General features: G+C 33.9%; 2 protein-coding genes across 2 annotated transcripts in view; one reads left to right on the top strand and one right to left on the bottom strand.

The window, feature by feature from the left end:
• Window positions 1–134: 134 nt before the first annotated feature.
• Window positions 135–15329, top strand: part of LOC126852179 (uncharacterized) — a 60610-nt gene continuing 45415 nt past the window's right edge. The window contains exons 1-2 of the mRNA XM_050596680.1: window positions 135–270; window positions 2391–2572. The gene's annotated coding sequence lies outside the window, so the exon portion shown is untranslated. The remainder of the gene's footprint in view (window positions 271–2390; window positions 2573–15329) is intronic.
• LOC126852182 (uncharacterized) lies at window positions 6066–12583 on the bottom strand. The gene is made up of 4 exons (XM_050596686.1): window positions 11863–12583; window positions 11462–11638; window positions 9940–10149; window positions 6066–9654 (listed from the first exon to the last, which is right to left on the bottom strand). The coding sequence occupies exons 2-4, from the start codon at window positions 11564–11566 to the stop codon at window positions 9568–9570; spliced, it is 402 nt and encodes a 133-aa protein (XP_050452643.1). The 5' UTR covers window positions 11567–11638; window positions 11863–12583; the 3' UTR covers window positions 6066–9567.

Below are 15329 nucleotides of genomic sequence, written 5' to 3'. Positions count from 1 at the left end.
TAACCAGCACTAACATAGAACAGAGCGTCGCCAGCTGTTTACCGTCGAGCGTCGTCGATCGAGGCGACGAGTGACGAGGGGAGCCGAACATATCCGAGCACGGCGGACAGAACGACCGAAGAAGCAGTAGTGGAGGAAGAGATCCCCGAATCGTCGCTGGCGCGCATGCGCGGCACACCATCATGGTATAGAGTGATGTGTGGTGGTATGGCGTGCTCGGCTTGACGTCGTTTTGCGTCTTTCGCCATGCAGTGCCCGATAGTGGTGAAGGTAATGAAGGAAAACAAATTTTCTTCTTGCTACATATTTTTCTAGTCTTGTATGGAGAAAGGAGAAAACGAGGAAACGTTTCAACCCAATTTCGCGTTTTAATTTTATGAATATTCAATCTTACTTTTTTTATGTAAATTAACGATTTCGTCTTTCTCTGTTTTAAATTCTTGATATAAAAAAAAGGAAGATTAAATTTTTTCAATAAGGAATCCTTTCGATCGAGCTTTAAAAAGAAGAAATAGAATCGTAAATTGACATACAAAGATAAGGAATCTTGTATTTGTTTACTAAATACGGTCGAGGATAATCGAGCGTAAAAGTTATCTCGTGAATGTGGCGGAATTTGGCGGCGCATTAACGACACATTTGATAGCGTGAATAACTTCGCGATTAATTAGAATACAATGATGAGTTTAGTCTAGACATGCTGAACTTAAATTTGAATATGTAAGCGTGGTTTATTGCGTCGCGAGTAGTTCCGACGCAGTAAAGGCCGATCTTGGCATTATAATTGCACATATAGCGTACAGCACGTGGCAGCTGATAAAGATTGTCAAGCTTGTGCGAAATGCGACTAGAAGAACTGCGCACACGTAATGAAGCGCAATCATGTAGATGTCGAGAAGGATTCTTTCGAAACGAAGTTATTTTCTTTACATATGAATAATTTATCCGCACGTATGTAAATATCATCATAAATTACAATAGGCGTTTACGGTGATCATGTTATGCTCCGGAAAATTTACGATGCGTAAAAAGCGCGTAAATTCGATAGACGATTATTCGTTATTAATGACGCAATGCTTCGCGACAGGGATCGCTATACATTTCCGATAATGTTGTGAGTCAGACTTTTAAACGGGCATACTCACACCAATGCATCCTTCACATTGATTGCGCATTAACGCGTTTTGTTAAATTTCCCAAGATATGCCTGACATCATTATTTTCGCAATAGTATTGTACGTCGGAATAGCGGATATGCGTGAGTCGAGGTGCGAATTTTTTATTTGGCGTAAATGTATCGAATGAAGATTGCTCCCCCAGAGCACTATCAATTTCAATTAATTCGTCCTCGAACAAGATTGCGCGTAATTTTCAATTATTAACGAGCTTTTCCCTCTTGTGGAAATAAATTTCGAAGAGGAGAGGTTCGTAAGCTAAATTTTATATTGCAGAAAGAATATAGAAAAATTAGGTGTGTGTGTTAAATAAATATGTATGCATACATAAAAGATTTTCCTTTTTCCATATTCGGGAAATCTCTTGCGAGTCTTTTATATGATTTGTTTCGTGTTATCGATGTATATCCAGTTTCCTTGGTCTTGTCAAGTTTAGAGAATGTGTACTAGTCAAAAACGCGGAATCGATCTACTACTCGTTCGAACGCAACGAACCGGCATGTTTCGTCATTCCTGACAAATTTCCGTGATCACACAGTTGATAAACATTGTAGCATTCTCTCGGCAACTTGCTCTGGTAAATATTAACATTTCTGATGAATTCATATATACATATATATATATATATCTTTGAAAAAAATTGATCATATGTATGTATTTATATGTATACATAATTGCTGAGATACGTAACGCTCTTTGAAATTCACCGTTTCCCTAGATGCTGAATAGAATATATATGCAGTAATGACTATTTACACATGTCATTGATACCGTAACAAAAAGTAGAGAAAGATTGCTTCAAAAAGATCCCCAAGATCACCAAGATCTATAGAGATTTAAGTGCTGCTAAAATTAAACTCTAATGTTAAGGTAGACAGAATAATCAAAGAGTTGAAAGAAATGAATTAATTAGATTACATTACAATAAATGTGATTTTCTTTTATTCGGCTCTTTATTTATTTTGTCTATATTTTATTAATAGAATTTAGTTTCTCTCTTTCTTTCTCTCTCTCCCTCTTGTCAAGCATAATTATATTAATTGTACACAAGTAAATTGGCAGGCAAAATATTGAAAATTTAATATAAAAGTATACGTTTTTTTTTTAAGTAATTTTTGTTTAATCGATAGAAAATTAATATAAAATAATATGTATGACAAAAAAAAACAAAATAAAATCCACAGACAAATCTAATAATGTTTTTTTTTTGTTTAGCTATCGCGTGTAAGCATGCATGATTGGAGAAAATAAGGAAATCTGAACGAATGAATCATCTGAGGAGGATTAAAGATAAAGACGCAATATGGAAGAAGAGCGTTTCCACACCTCATCTTTTAAACCGATGGAAGTGAAGGCAGCTCTCGCGAAATCAGCACAGCAGCGATGCGATCGCATACGTAAGTATACATATGATGAGATTTCACGCGTCTATCTTTTTCTCTGCTCCTCCCAAACGAAGGTCTCGGGCTCGCATCAACTTTTGTAGCACGCGAGTCGCCAGAGAGTCATGCGGGAGGTGCGTGAACAGACCGAGGTCAGATCACGCACGTGCACATCGTGCGTGGCGCTCATATTATTATATATATGTATGTATATATACGATCTCGACATCTCTCTCGTTTCATCATTGACATACGCATTATTGCATATATATATATATATATATATATATATATATATATATCTGCGATATCTAATCTTCTATCATCATTTTTGAATTTTATAATTTGGAGATACATAGTTGTATTGTACACAGTACTTAACAAAGAAACATTGGTTTTTTAGCTAGTCATTTTAAAAGAATATTACAAATGACATTTGTTGCTATTGAAATACATAGAAATAATTCAATTTCTGACGTATGCTAAATTTAAGTTTCCAACGTTTGATTGTATTAATTATAATGCAAATATTACACATATTTCACAACATTTTGTAACAATAAGGATATATAAAAATTGCCAGTTTGATTTTTTTTCTATGCAATAGTTAGATATATATTATAGGTGTATATATACATACATGCAAATTTTAAAATTAGACGCACTAGCTATGTTATATTTCAGATTAAAAGTGAATTTGGTAAAAAAAATTGAAGAATGGGGTCGACTGGTGTTTCCTCGAAACGAGATATCGACGCGATCGATACTGCGGTTAATGACCCAGAAAATGCAAGATTACTTTTTATTCTGCAAATGGTATCATGTACATGAACTTGTATGAAGGAATAGAACGGGAAAATGACAGTCGGTACGAATTAATAGATAATATCTTTATCGCGCAATGATTTGATTAGGACGGTCAAATTTTGTAGTGTTTTGATTTCGTCTGTAACATTTGTTATGACATAGATTCTTTTTCTTTTATTCCAGCTTTTCTTTATTGATTCTATCGTTCCATTACGCTATTATCTTGTAACGATTCTTGTTTGGGTTATCGGCCGCGTCTTTTATCGTTCGTTCACAAAGCGAAAAAAAAAATTAAAAAAGATAAAAGATAACGAATGTCGTATGGCGACAATATATTGCGCTCGATATCTCGCTCTTCTAAATTTCATTTCTCCGAATCGCGATTACGATTTGATAAGATTCGTAAATTGCGTTCCTAGACGACTTTACTAATCGCCATGCTAAATATATATTTGAGAAGTGTATAAGGACGGATATGGAGATTATTTTTTCGAGAGTAAGAGATGAGGAGAAAGGAAGGGATGCTCAATAATTTTTAAATGAACTACGCATTAAACAATTATGGGCAAGCCTTAGTTCATGTTTGATCAAGTCCAACAAAAGATTAAAAACGCAAGTTCAGATTTTGTAATTTAATTAAGTAATTTTGTAGATAAAGTTTCTTTTTATTAGTTGCATATATGTATCTGCTATTCAGAAATATATATATATATATATATATATATATATATATATATATATATATATGCGCTTTCATCTCTTTTAAATATAATTCTGTCAAATATCGATATGACAAGTGGTTTTTTTTATAAACTTTTAGCACGTTAACAATTTAACAATTTTTTGTCTTTTTTTGATTACAACATTTTGAATCTATAATATGATGATAAGCTGCTGTACATTTATAAAATTCATATTCTAATTAAAATAATTTTTCATAAGCGCACGACGCGAAGGCATTATTGCCCGCTAATTGACCACCTTTCGTTTGACATTCACTGCTTGAATGACGTTGACACCAATAATAGACAACGTGCTTTAGAGATGCAGTGTCATTTGATGCGTGACACAAAAGTGCACGGTCGGACAAAAAGCGGTGACATATACTTATAAATTAGAAAGATATGTACGTCGCTATACTCTTCTATTTAAATATTTTCGATTTCGTTGCGCTAAACCTTGACATGCAAACTGATGAGTAATTCGACTCTCTCTCTTTATTTGCCTGAATATCAGAATAGAATCTTCTTTTTTTTATTCCCGGAAATTAAATTTTTTGGTAATTCATTAATGGCGCAATGTTTAGAACTAGGGTTGTACGGAGTTTATTTGACAGAATTGTCACACGCGTTTGCATTATCGTCACGATATATTATATCTACGTATAATATGATGCCGACTTTTTTTGATCTCACAGATTAATTATAGATTTTAATTAATTTTTTCTATTCGCAACGATTTCTGTTTACGATTTAAAACTGGCTTCGGTTATAACTACGCAGATTCGAAGTTGTGACGGTTTGTCATAAACATGCACACGTAAGAAAATATTTACTTTAACGCGAACGCGGTTAGCACGTTTAGCATGTTTACCGCGTAAATTTTGTTGTAGTTTTTCCTGTACGTGTCCGTGATGTATGTACGCATGCGTGTCTTTGTGTGCGTGCCTGCGCACGTATGTATATAGGAAAATGCAAGGTTCTATCACGAGTGCGCGACCTCCTTTCTTCAATAACACAATAAATATACAGATAAATTGTCACTCTATTACAGCAGTTATGACTATCGATGATCTTGTTCGTAATCCTTTTTGATAAAACTTTAAAAAAGAATCCAACTTGATTATATTGGCAAGATCATGATCCTGAGAATAAATATTTCAGTTGTCGTTCATTATTTAAATAATTATTTACAAATAAAGCTGGCGACACACTCAGGTGGTAAATAATGTGATAATTTGATTTTTCCCAAGTCTGATTTTCGTACATTCTCTTATCACATCTCACACTTCAAAATTACATTTATATTAATTTTTTATTATTTTATTTTGATTTTTATCAAAATATAAATATAATTTATTGTGTGTTACATTTTTAGGCAATCTGTTGACTTGTTAGTCTATCAGTTTGAATGATACAATCTCTTTGTACGATATCTTTGAAATGCATCTGTATAAATTCATTAATATTACATGCATTAATAAAGAGCGATGAAATTTTTGCGAAAAGAATGTTGTTACCAAAGAAATAATTAATTTTTTTATTTTATTTATTTACGTTGCTAAAATTTATTAGCATTAATAAATCTACGTCAACATTATAATTTTATTGTACGAAAAAGATATTTTAAAATCGTCAAATCAATCAAAAGCGTAATTTTGCTAATGCATATACTTAAATGTGCAAATTATAATATGCACATGTATAATATAAAATTTATACTCGATAAAGCTCAGATTACATGCAAATCAATATTTATTTCTACGCTTTACTTTATTTATTAATAATTCTCTAATAAATAATAAGAGCGACGGCTAAAACATTTTGAAAATGATTTAGGATCGTGCTCTGAAAATTTATGTCAAAGGGACAAATTAGAATGGAGTTCTCTTTTTTAAAGTTTTACTTTCTTTTTTGCGACGCAGATGACAATTCATTTGACGGGAATAACGAAGCAAAATGTGATATCAGTAATAGAGTCGTTTATCAATTATGATACAAGTTTATTGAATCACTGCTTGCGCGAATTAACAATGACAATAGATCTCCTTTTCTAACAGTTTCTGTATATATGCCTGTGTGTTGTATGTGTTTACATGTGTGTGTATATGTGTGGCGCGCGCATGTCTGTGTGTGTCGCATGTTTTCCAAGGTACCAAAATTTCTTTCACATCCATCTTTTTGTTTTAAATATTCGCAAATCTCTGATATAATGATGATACGGCGATAGCAATATAATGATAATAATAATAGTAATTTAAATAATTAATAATAATAGCAGTAGAGTAGTAGTAATAATAGTAATAATAATAGTAGCAGTAGTATAATATAGTAATAGTAATAATAATTATAATAATAATAATATATAATAATTACGGGGTGGAGGGAATATGCGCGCCAACTGCGATATTATATTAAGAGATAACAAGAGTAAAATATACATGTGATCTCTCACATATGTATACAATGTATATACACATCATGACATGGCATTATAAATTGCTTTATTTATCAATCTTCTTATTTGATAATTAAAGCTATACAAATCGAATTTTCCTTGTCCAATGATGGAATTTTGTTGACAAAAATTACTTTCGTCCCTCCTCAATTTTTATTCTAATCTCTTTCTGTCCTTGTTGATGCTCTGCCAATAATATTACGAATAATTTTCTGTGATTTTTCTTTGGGATTAATTAATTAATCGTATATATATATGCACACAGAACGTGTGACCCCGTAACGGCGAATGTGCGTATATGATAATAACTATAGTATCTCTATATGCGAATGCACCTCGTGACAGAACGTCACGTTGGTCCTTCTCTTAAGCCGGAACATTCAACATATTTCTTCTTCCGGCTTCTTCTTCTATATGACCCCGTCCTCTTTAAAGTTAGGATACTCGTTTTTAAGCTGGGGGGTTTACACGTGACATTTTTGACACTTCTTTCACAAGTTTAACATCCTTTTATTATATCGTATGATATCGGAGAGAAAAATTCTTCGATATATAAATTACAATGTTTTTCGTATTACTATCAAGTTATAGAACAAATGCCAGACGTGTAAAGTCAACATTACAAAAAAATCTGGCCTTTAAACAAGTTTGTCCGATTTGTTCAGAAAAAAAACTGTACGCCTCGATGACAAAGAATAATGATTTTTTTATGCTTTTTGCATTTTCAATAGATAGCGTCAAAAATATCGCCTTCTATACTTCGATCGAATGTTTCATGTTATCTTTGAGTCATTTTGCGTTACGTAGCTCGCGCTCAAACCAGGATTTTTAGATTTGGAGCATAATCGAAAGCGAATTTATTTTGGCTATATTACCAATCATATTTATTCTCGCAGAAGTACTAGCTCTGTCATTGATACTGTCAGGAAGCACAATGTAGAACGGAAAAGTGATTTGGACTCTTGATACTTTATGCCTCTCGGGCAAATTTGCATTGAGAGCGCGAGAATAGTATCGCGTAGAATGGACAAACTTTGCGCAATCGACGCTTTTGCACTATTATTTACAAATTTATTTAAAGATATGACACATTATGTCGCCGAGACTAGGAAACTATGGTCGCTCGAGCGCAGAAAGGCCCATCATTAATTTTGTCGCGAAATCATGGAAGAGAAAATGCAAAATATGCAAGATAATTCGCATTCCTATATTTTCGCAAAGTACGAGATAAAGGAGACTGCAAATATCTCGTGACAAGCATTGGCACGATTTAATTTTTACTAGTCTCGCGAATATTATACAATGCAATCACGGATCTTCTTCCGAGACTCTTCTATCGAGATCTCGTCGAAAACAAGATCGTATTTAATCCGCAATTTTGATATTTCACAGATATTTCTATATAAGAGTCGTGTCTATACGAAATTGTGATTTTGCGTCTCGATGACGCAACTCTATGTACGCAACTCGATTGTCGATATAAATCATCCGTGTTTCAACGTTAATATTTTTCTTAAACGCAAAATGTAAAGAAAAGAAATTAGGAAAAAAAATGTTAAGCTTTTACGTCACTTCGGAACGTATGATCTTGGATCTCTCACCTTATTGTTACATTTACATATATGTATTTTACTAGCTCGTCCCGAGAAAATTAAGGTGAGAAACGGTATGACGAAGAATTCAAGTCAAGCCGCTGCGATATCTAACAATGGTAATTGTAACTATGTATATTATATATATATATATATATATATATATATATATATATATATATAATTTCACAAAGTTCGCGTACAAGTTAGAAGAGTACTCTCTTTCTATTTTATGATAACTTTATACAAATTTACGTAATTTATTGCAATCAATGTGCGATGCATATGTATGCGAGCGTAATAAATGCTCCATACGCATTAACGAGTCTATTCTTTATATCGTGTGCGGCATCATGGCTACAATTACGATCGTTACTAAAATATACAATTGCTATATGTAAGTACGAATTCTTTATTATTAATGCTGCTTCTCAAATCGAATAATAATATTCGAGAATAGACGTTCGACAAATGACTAACTTGTTGAAAAATTGATCGAGTATATAATTGAATCGTCGCTATTACTGCGCTCGAGCCGATCGTCGGAAAAGAAAAGATTACGAAGAAGGATTTGCATATGTGCGCGTAACGCATCGATCCGCCCAAAGTAGAATTTAGTCTCTACTTACAAGTAGTACAAGTAGTTATTAAAGTATTTGGTGTAAAAATATAGGGTATGTAATACGCGGACGTTGCGGAAGTGCGCGGAATTTGCGCGATCAGTTTCCAAAAGATGATTTTTGTTGTTGTCAATGTCTCCTTCCCGCGGAGATTACAACAAACTCCGAAATTTCAAAAGCTCTTTTCTCAAAATTTTCCTCTTCTCTGAATAAAAAGGTAATTAAGGAGGATTTATGCGCCAAATTTTCAAACCGGAAGAAAGCTTTATCATAGGCGGAACATTAAATTCTATTTTCCCGGTGTATATAGGTTTCTCGAAAAATGCATTGTCATTTAAACTCTCCTTAAACTACTCTTGCATTTTGCTTTTTTTTTTCTTTTTTTTTTCCCTTTTTTTTTTTGACGCGCTTAAACCCTTTTGACTTTACAAAATTTGAAGCTGAATCTTTCGTAGATCCCCGCGCGATATCTCAGAAGGATGCTCTCTCGTTGCTCTCTTTGTATTTTCGTCTAATTAGCAATCGTTCGAAATTTGAATGTGTTTGCCTTAAAAATCCTCGCTGAAGTGATTCTCCGTGAGTTTGCCGTTCGTATCGATTCAAAACCCTTCCTTTTCGCAATATGCTCGCGACGCACAAGTGACTGAGCAAGTCGCTCATGAAATTCGTTTCCAGCCGATTCTTGGTGCGGCCATATCCTCCGTTTCGTTTACTGTCGAAATTTTGGCTCGGTGACGATCCAAGACGATCGCGACGCCGCCGAGTTTCAGGTCACGTCCACCACGAATCCGTGAACCCGATCGTCGGCTGGCTGCTACGTCAGCAATTTGAAGAACATCAAGGCTAAGGATATGTTGATAAACAGCACCAGCATCACGAGTTGTTGTCGAGAGAACCAGTCCTGAAAGTACGAGACATTATATTATCTAAATGTTTCTCTTTGACCGTCGTTTACACATCGTTAAGCTTTGCGGTTCGGTCAGGATTTGGCGAGGATGATTCACATCGACTATTCAAAAAATAAAATTGCGTTTGCAATTGCGTATAACATGAGACAATTGCTCATCGTTTCGTCTTGTATTTTTAATTACAAATATATCATTTTATTCTCACGTTTTTCGAACAATCACTACATCTTTATCAATATAAGCAATTTCGACGAGTCGTAAATTCGAAGAATACTCACTTTAACTTGAGGACTGACTAGATATAAAAGCGGATTCGCTCTGAGCCTCTCACTTTCGTCGATTTGTCTGCGGATCTCCTCTCTTCTTAAGCTGCTCAAGATACTGACCTCTTCTCTCGACAACGGCGCCGTGGCTGTGAGCTGGATCGGCTGCGCCACGTCCGGCAGTGATTTTTTTCGTTGAAGAGGCATTGCCGCTGTCGGCATCGCCTGCACAAAGGAAATAAACGAAAAACAAAGAGAGAGAGAGAGAGAGAGAAAGAGAGAAAGAGAGAGATGGGCTTTGAACAATGAGAGTGCGATTAATTATCGAGACTATATACTATTGACACTGTATATTACATATGTATCATAAGGGCAGACAGAGGAAATGAATTGTAATCTCTCAGGCATTAGAGAGACAATTATACATTACTACATAATGAGACAGGGGAGAATATAATGTCAAGTCAATTCTTCGAGCAAGATTGAATTGTCATACAAAGAAGGGAAAAAGATAATCAGATTTAATTGATTTGATTCAACTTTTCAAGAGACTCTAACGTTCATTGGGATCGGTTTTTTAAACATATAACATGCTATTTGTGTCGATACATTTGATGAAATTAATCTGATTTAAGGATTTATATAAAAAGGACATCAGTTTTAAACGAAATTGTGCATCTTTCTGTCAAAAAATGATTAATTTAACGTAATGTTTTCTTTCCAGACTTTTCCAAGCTTTATTTCTAAATCAAAGCTGCCTCTCTCTCTCTCTCTCTTTATACATATACTCTCCTTTACACATACACACACACGCACACACATTGTATATGATTAATTTTAAGCGAGCACCTTTTTTCTGGAATGATTTTCAACTGTAATCGAAAAACTGCATATATCACATTTTTTCGAGGAAAGAATACGCATGTATATTAACGCGATCATTATGAGAAACTTTTGCACGAGTTCCCGCAATCCTCACGAGATATTCTAAATCTGTTGTGCAATTGTTATTCGGCAAAGTTGGCCAAAGATTGCATAATAGTGTTTATACGTTTCATCTCTCGTGATACTAAGTATGTAAAATATGTTGCATATTTAAATTGTGGCATATATTTAAATTATATTGTAAAGAGCATCTTTTTCGTTTTTCGCACTGAATAATTTACCATATATTCGTGCGTTATTGTCTTTCTTTTTTTTTATATAAAAATCGCGCAATCTTCTTAATGAGGGCGCAATTAAACGACACGCATATTTTCCATGCGCCATATTTATGTAACCTATCGTATTTACTGAACTGCTTGAACCCTTTCCGGTTATTACGCATTTTACTTGTAAACCTTCCACACTTCGTCAAGCATACGTTGTCGCTAAGCATGAGCCGATTTCATCGCAACAGCTGCGGGCAGGTAATATTGCTCCCCTGTTTGTTGTCTCTTGTTCTCTCATCCTTTTATTGTGTTTTTCAAACCTTTTCACACGATTTACACGATTTTTTGTCGATACTACGTATTGTAGATTTTTTTATCTAGCGTACCTCTACGGGAGGTGCAACGATCCAAGACTCTGAGGCTCGTCTAGCCATCAGAGCAGGACTGCATAGCAACGCTTCCTCCTCTTCGTCAGGCTCGACCCAAAACATGTTTGTTCCTTCGCAATAATTACTGAGTAGGTATCCTCAAATTTGTTTAAAACCTTTTAGGGTTTTATTTATCTGCGCAGATGAGAATTATTGCCGTTTCTTATGAGTCAAATTTTTTTCTGCCATTTTCTAAATTGTTGTTGTGCCATTAGATAATGTATACATATGTATATATATATAAATTTTATATATATAAATAAATTATATACATACATATATATAGCATGGTTGATAAAATCTTATATATATATATATATATATATATATACATTATATATAATATGAAATACGCTTACAGAATTTGTCGTTGAATTACGTCAATCGGTATGGTCATTGACGAGATTCCAATCATTTTCTTCCATCATCGTCACGGACTTGTTTAATCAAATATCATTTGCAAACTACTGCATTTGTTGTCACGCAATGTAATTAAATTGCACGATTAATCATTAAATTGTAATACGTTGTCACACTTTTCAATCTCAAGCGGACATCTCTCGATATGACTCTTCGAATTCACGTTACATACTCTTTATCCTGGAAGCAATAATTATATCCAGCTGGTCTTTTCGCTTACACTCGTCTCGATCGAAAGTACTTTGCGTAATTGTATGGGAGAATAAAACTCTTTCTCGTATTTATCTCATATATATTATGACTATCTTCCGACAATTTTCAATCAAAAGCACGAAAGCGGCTAGGTGTGTATTTTTCGGATACGCAGCTTCCTAGTAAGGAAGCCAGACCGTAGACTAAATGGCCCTGGCTAGCACGACAAAAATAGAGCAACGCCCCACTATTTTCGAAATAACTTTGCCGAGCGTCGCGACGCTCGCGGAGATCTGCGTCGCGACATTGCCACAGGCAATCTTCGCAGTTTCGTGATTGATGATTGAATTCTTATACTCTTCCGAAAGCCATTAAGGCTATTTTGAAGATAATTTTTTTCCAAATTTAAGGTAGCAAAATGATAAAAAGAATTTCAAATTATAAGATGCAATGCACTAATTGTGTCCGACCGCATGAAATATGCAAATTCCCTGCAAGTCCAATAACGAATCACTTGTGACTCATACATTTAGCATGCGAATAAATCTGAGAGAATTTTAAGATCTTTTTTTACGCCAAGCGGCGGGGGCTTCTCTCACATATGCGCTGCTAGTTTTTGCAGTTTTCTTAGCTACATCGGGCAAGAAATAATAGACTGACAAATGCAACGTGCTTAATTAGCCTCGATAATGGAAGCTATTTTAATATTTCTTATATTAGCTCTTCTAAAAAAAAGTAACACGAAACAAAAAGAGATGGGCAAACAAAATTCGATTTATGCCTTGCTGTTTAATCTTAATGAGTATACACTAAGTTCTCTTATACATGATATACATAAATATGTATATATATATATATATATATATATATATATATATATATATTTAATACATCGAATTAACGTTTGCAATGTCGTTGTTTGGTGAACGGAAATCGATACAGTTTCTCTACATTAAAATCGATCTTGTCCGGAATGTGATCTGAAAATTTACTGAATACGCATAACATTACGTCTATTTTTTCACATCTTCGTTTGTGACCTTTTCTACACACATTTATACAATTTTATTATCTATACATACAAATAATTACGCGTCTATATGCTGCATCTCAAATCAGAATGAGACTTTTTTTTACTCTACTAAATATATAAAGAAGGTCTTATTACGTGAAACAAAATAATTAATGACACTCTCAAGTGCGAGAGATTAGGAAAAATTCATAAAATATCATATTCGTATTAACAAAAAATACATATACACGTCTCTACTTCGTACTCTTTATTTCCAATCGCGCGATATATTAATTGGGTTCGTTCAAGCGAGTAATTTGAACACATGGGTAGATGAATGACTCTCATAATCCAATTCTTTGACTTAATAACATCGCATTCGGACAATTACATTTGCGCATTTATGCAAATGATATATAAATTCTTTCCTACCGCATTTCTCGAGTAATTCTTGTGTTATTGTCAAAACTATGATTTATGATTTAACTTAACGTGTCAATGTTCATATATTAAAAATTGTTCAATCTGTGTATAAAAATAGTATTCTTTTATAGATTAATCAAAAAGTATTCTTTTTATAGCTTAATCAAAAGCTTTGGAGTAGAATGTCTCGTTACTTTTATGTGTCGTCTTCGGTAATCTCTGACGATTAGAAATTTCACATGCCGATTGTAAAGATCGCGTAAAAGTTAATCGTACACAGTTGCAGATTGTTGTTGGCAAAATCGGTCTTAATCTTATTACCATATAATTCCATTATATCGTGCACGCAGATCTTATTAGCTTTATTTTTACGAAAACGTATTTTCGGTATATACATATACATGTTTGTTTACATGTTTGTATGTGTGTATGTGTGTGTAACTTTGGGATATTCTTCTTGTATAAAAAGAATAGACATATAAATAAATTTAACACAGGCAGTCGTAAAGTCATAAAATACCCGTTTTTTCTCTTTCCTTTTTTCTCCTTTTTAAACGTTCCACTCTCACGCATGAAAAATAAGCTTTCGCACTCGCGTGTCTTTTCTTTTTTTCATGTTAACAATGAATGGCAAATTATTGTAGATTTAATTAAGATTTTGCTCAAGGCTCACGCTTCGTATCGAATGAGGCTTACTTTGTCGCAGTTCCCATTTTATATCAACAAGTTCCTGTGTATAAGCGTATAGACTTAAATTCACGATAAACATGCGTTAGAGAAAAACAACGCCTTGAATAAGAAAAAAAGGAAAAACAAGCGGCGTGGAGGTGATGAATAATCAGAGAATGTCTCGCAAAGCGGTCATTTGAAACTCTGCTTTGATCTCTTGACATGTAGTATGATATAATATATAAGTAAATGCAGCTAATTGCTTTCTATAATAGCAATAATAATTTGTAATAAGTTAGATAAGCCACACATTCAGGTCGAGGATTTAAACTCAGAAGGTGTTTCTACAGACTAGAAACAGCGGTAGTTACGATATCTGAGAATACAGAGATTAAGCCCGAGAGTATCGATCGATCGAATAATCTAAGCGAATAATGCAGGGAAGGGTAGGTAAGTAAATGGGTAGCGATAAGGTTTAAAAGAAGGATCGAAAAAGGCTTAACATTTAATTTTAAAGGAGATTAAAATAGAATCGAGAAAGCAAAAATGGTCCCCGCCTCCACGCCACGCGCCAAGCTTACCTTTCAAACTTGTTAATTAGCTCAGTTAATGGACATTGTGCGCTGGCTTTAGCTTAGCCCCGCGTATTTACATATATGTTTGCATATGTGCGTATTTAATCAATGCAGAGTATTATATTTGCAGAAACACAAAAGTCATATGTTATGTAGAAAAATTGTAAGTAGGATCATCTTTAGTCATTTTAATAAACAAGTGTTTATACGACCAAACTGGCAATTTATTGTTTGATTATTATATCACGACGTTTCGACCATATGGTTTTGGTCCTTATCAAGTGAAAGTTATAATTAAAAAGTAGAAAGAGAAAAATCGAAATGTCAAACTGACATTGTGTCAACCACTATGTTTGGAATACTGAGATCAACTAAAGTTTGACATTTCGATTTTTCTCTTTCTACTTTTTAATTATAACTTTCACTTGATAAGGACCAAAACCATATGGTCGAAACGTCGTGATATAATAATCAAACAATAAATTGCCAGTTTGGTCGTATAAACACTTGTTTATTAATTTATTTACTGGCGACA

Source organism: Cataglyphis hispanica, chromosome 10 (assembly GCF_021464435.1).
Source record: "Cataglyphis hispanica isolate Lineage 1 chromosome 10, ULB_Chis1_1.0, whole genome shotgun sequence".
Lineage (NCBI taxonomy): Eukaryota > Metazoa > Arthropoda > Insecta > Hymenoptera > Formicidae > Cataglyphis > Cataglyphis hispanica.
The sequence above is the reverse complement of the archived record's forward strand: the minus strand, read 5'-3'. Positions and strand labels throughout refer to the sequence as shown.

Bases quoted from the DNA above. Each gene is read 5' to 3' on its own strand.
- LOC126852182 (XM_050596686.1), bottom strand. From the start codon at position 11,566: ATGTTTTGGGTCGAGCCTGACGAAGAGGAGGAAGCGTTGCTATGCAGT. The intron at 10,150-11,461 runs GTACGCTAGATA...TCCTTTGTGCAG, and splicing joins TCGTTGCACCTCCCGTAGAG to GCGATGCCGACAGCGGCAAT. The intron at 9,655-9,939 runs GTGAGTATTCTT...TCGTACTTTCAG, and splicing joins TAGTCAGTCCTCAAGTTAAA to GACTGGTTCTCTCGACAACA.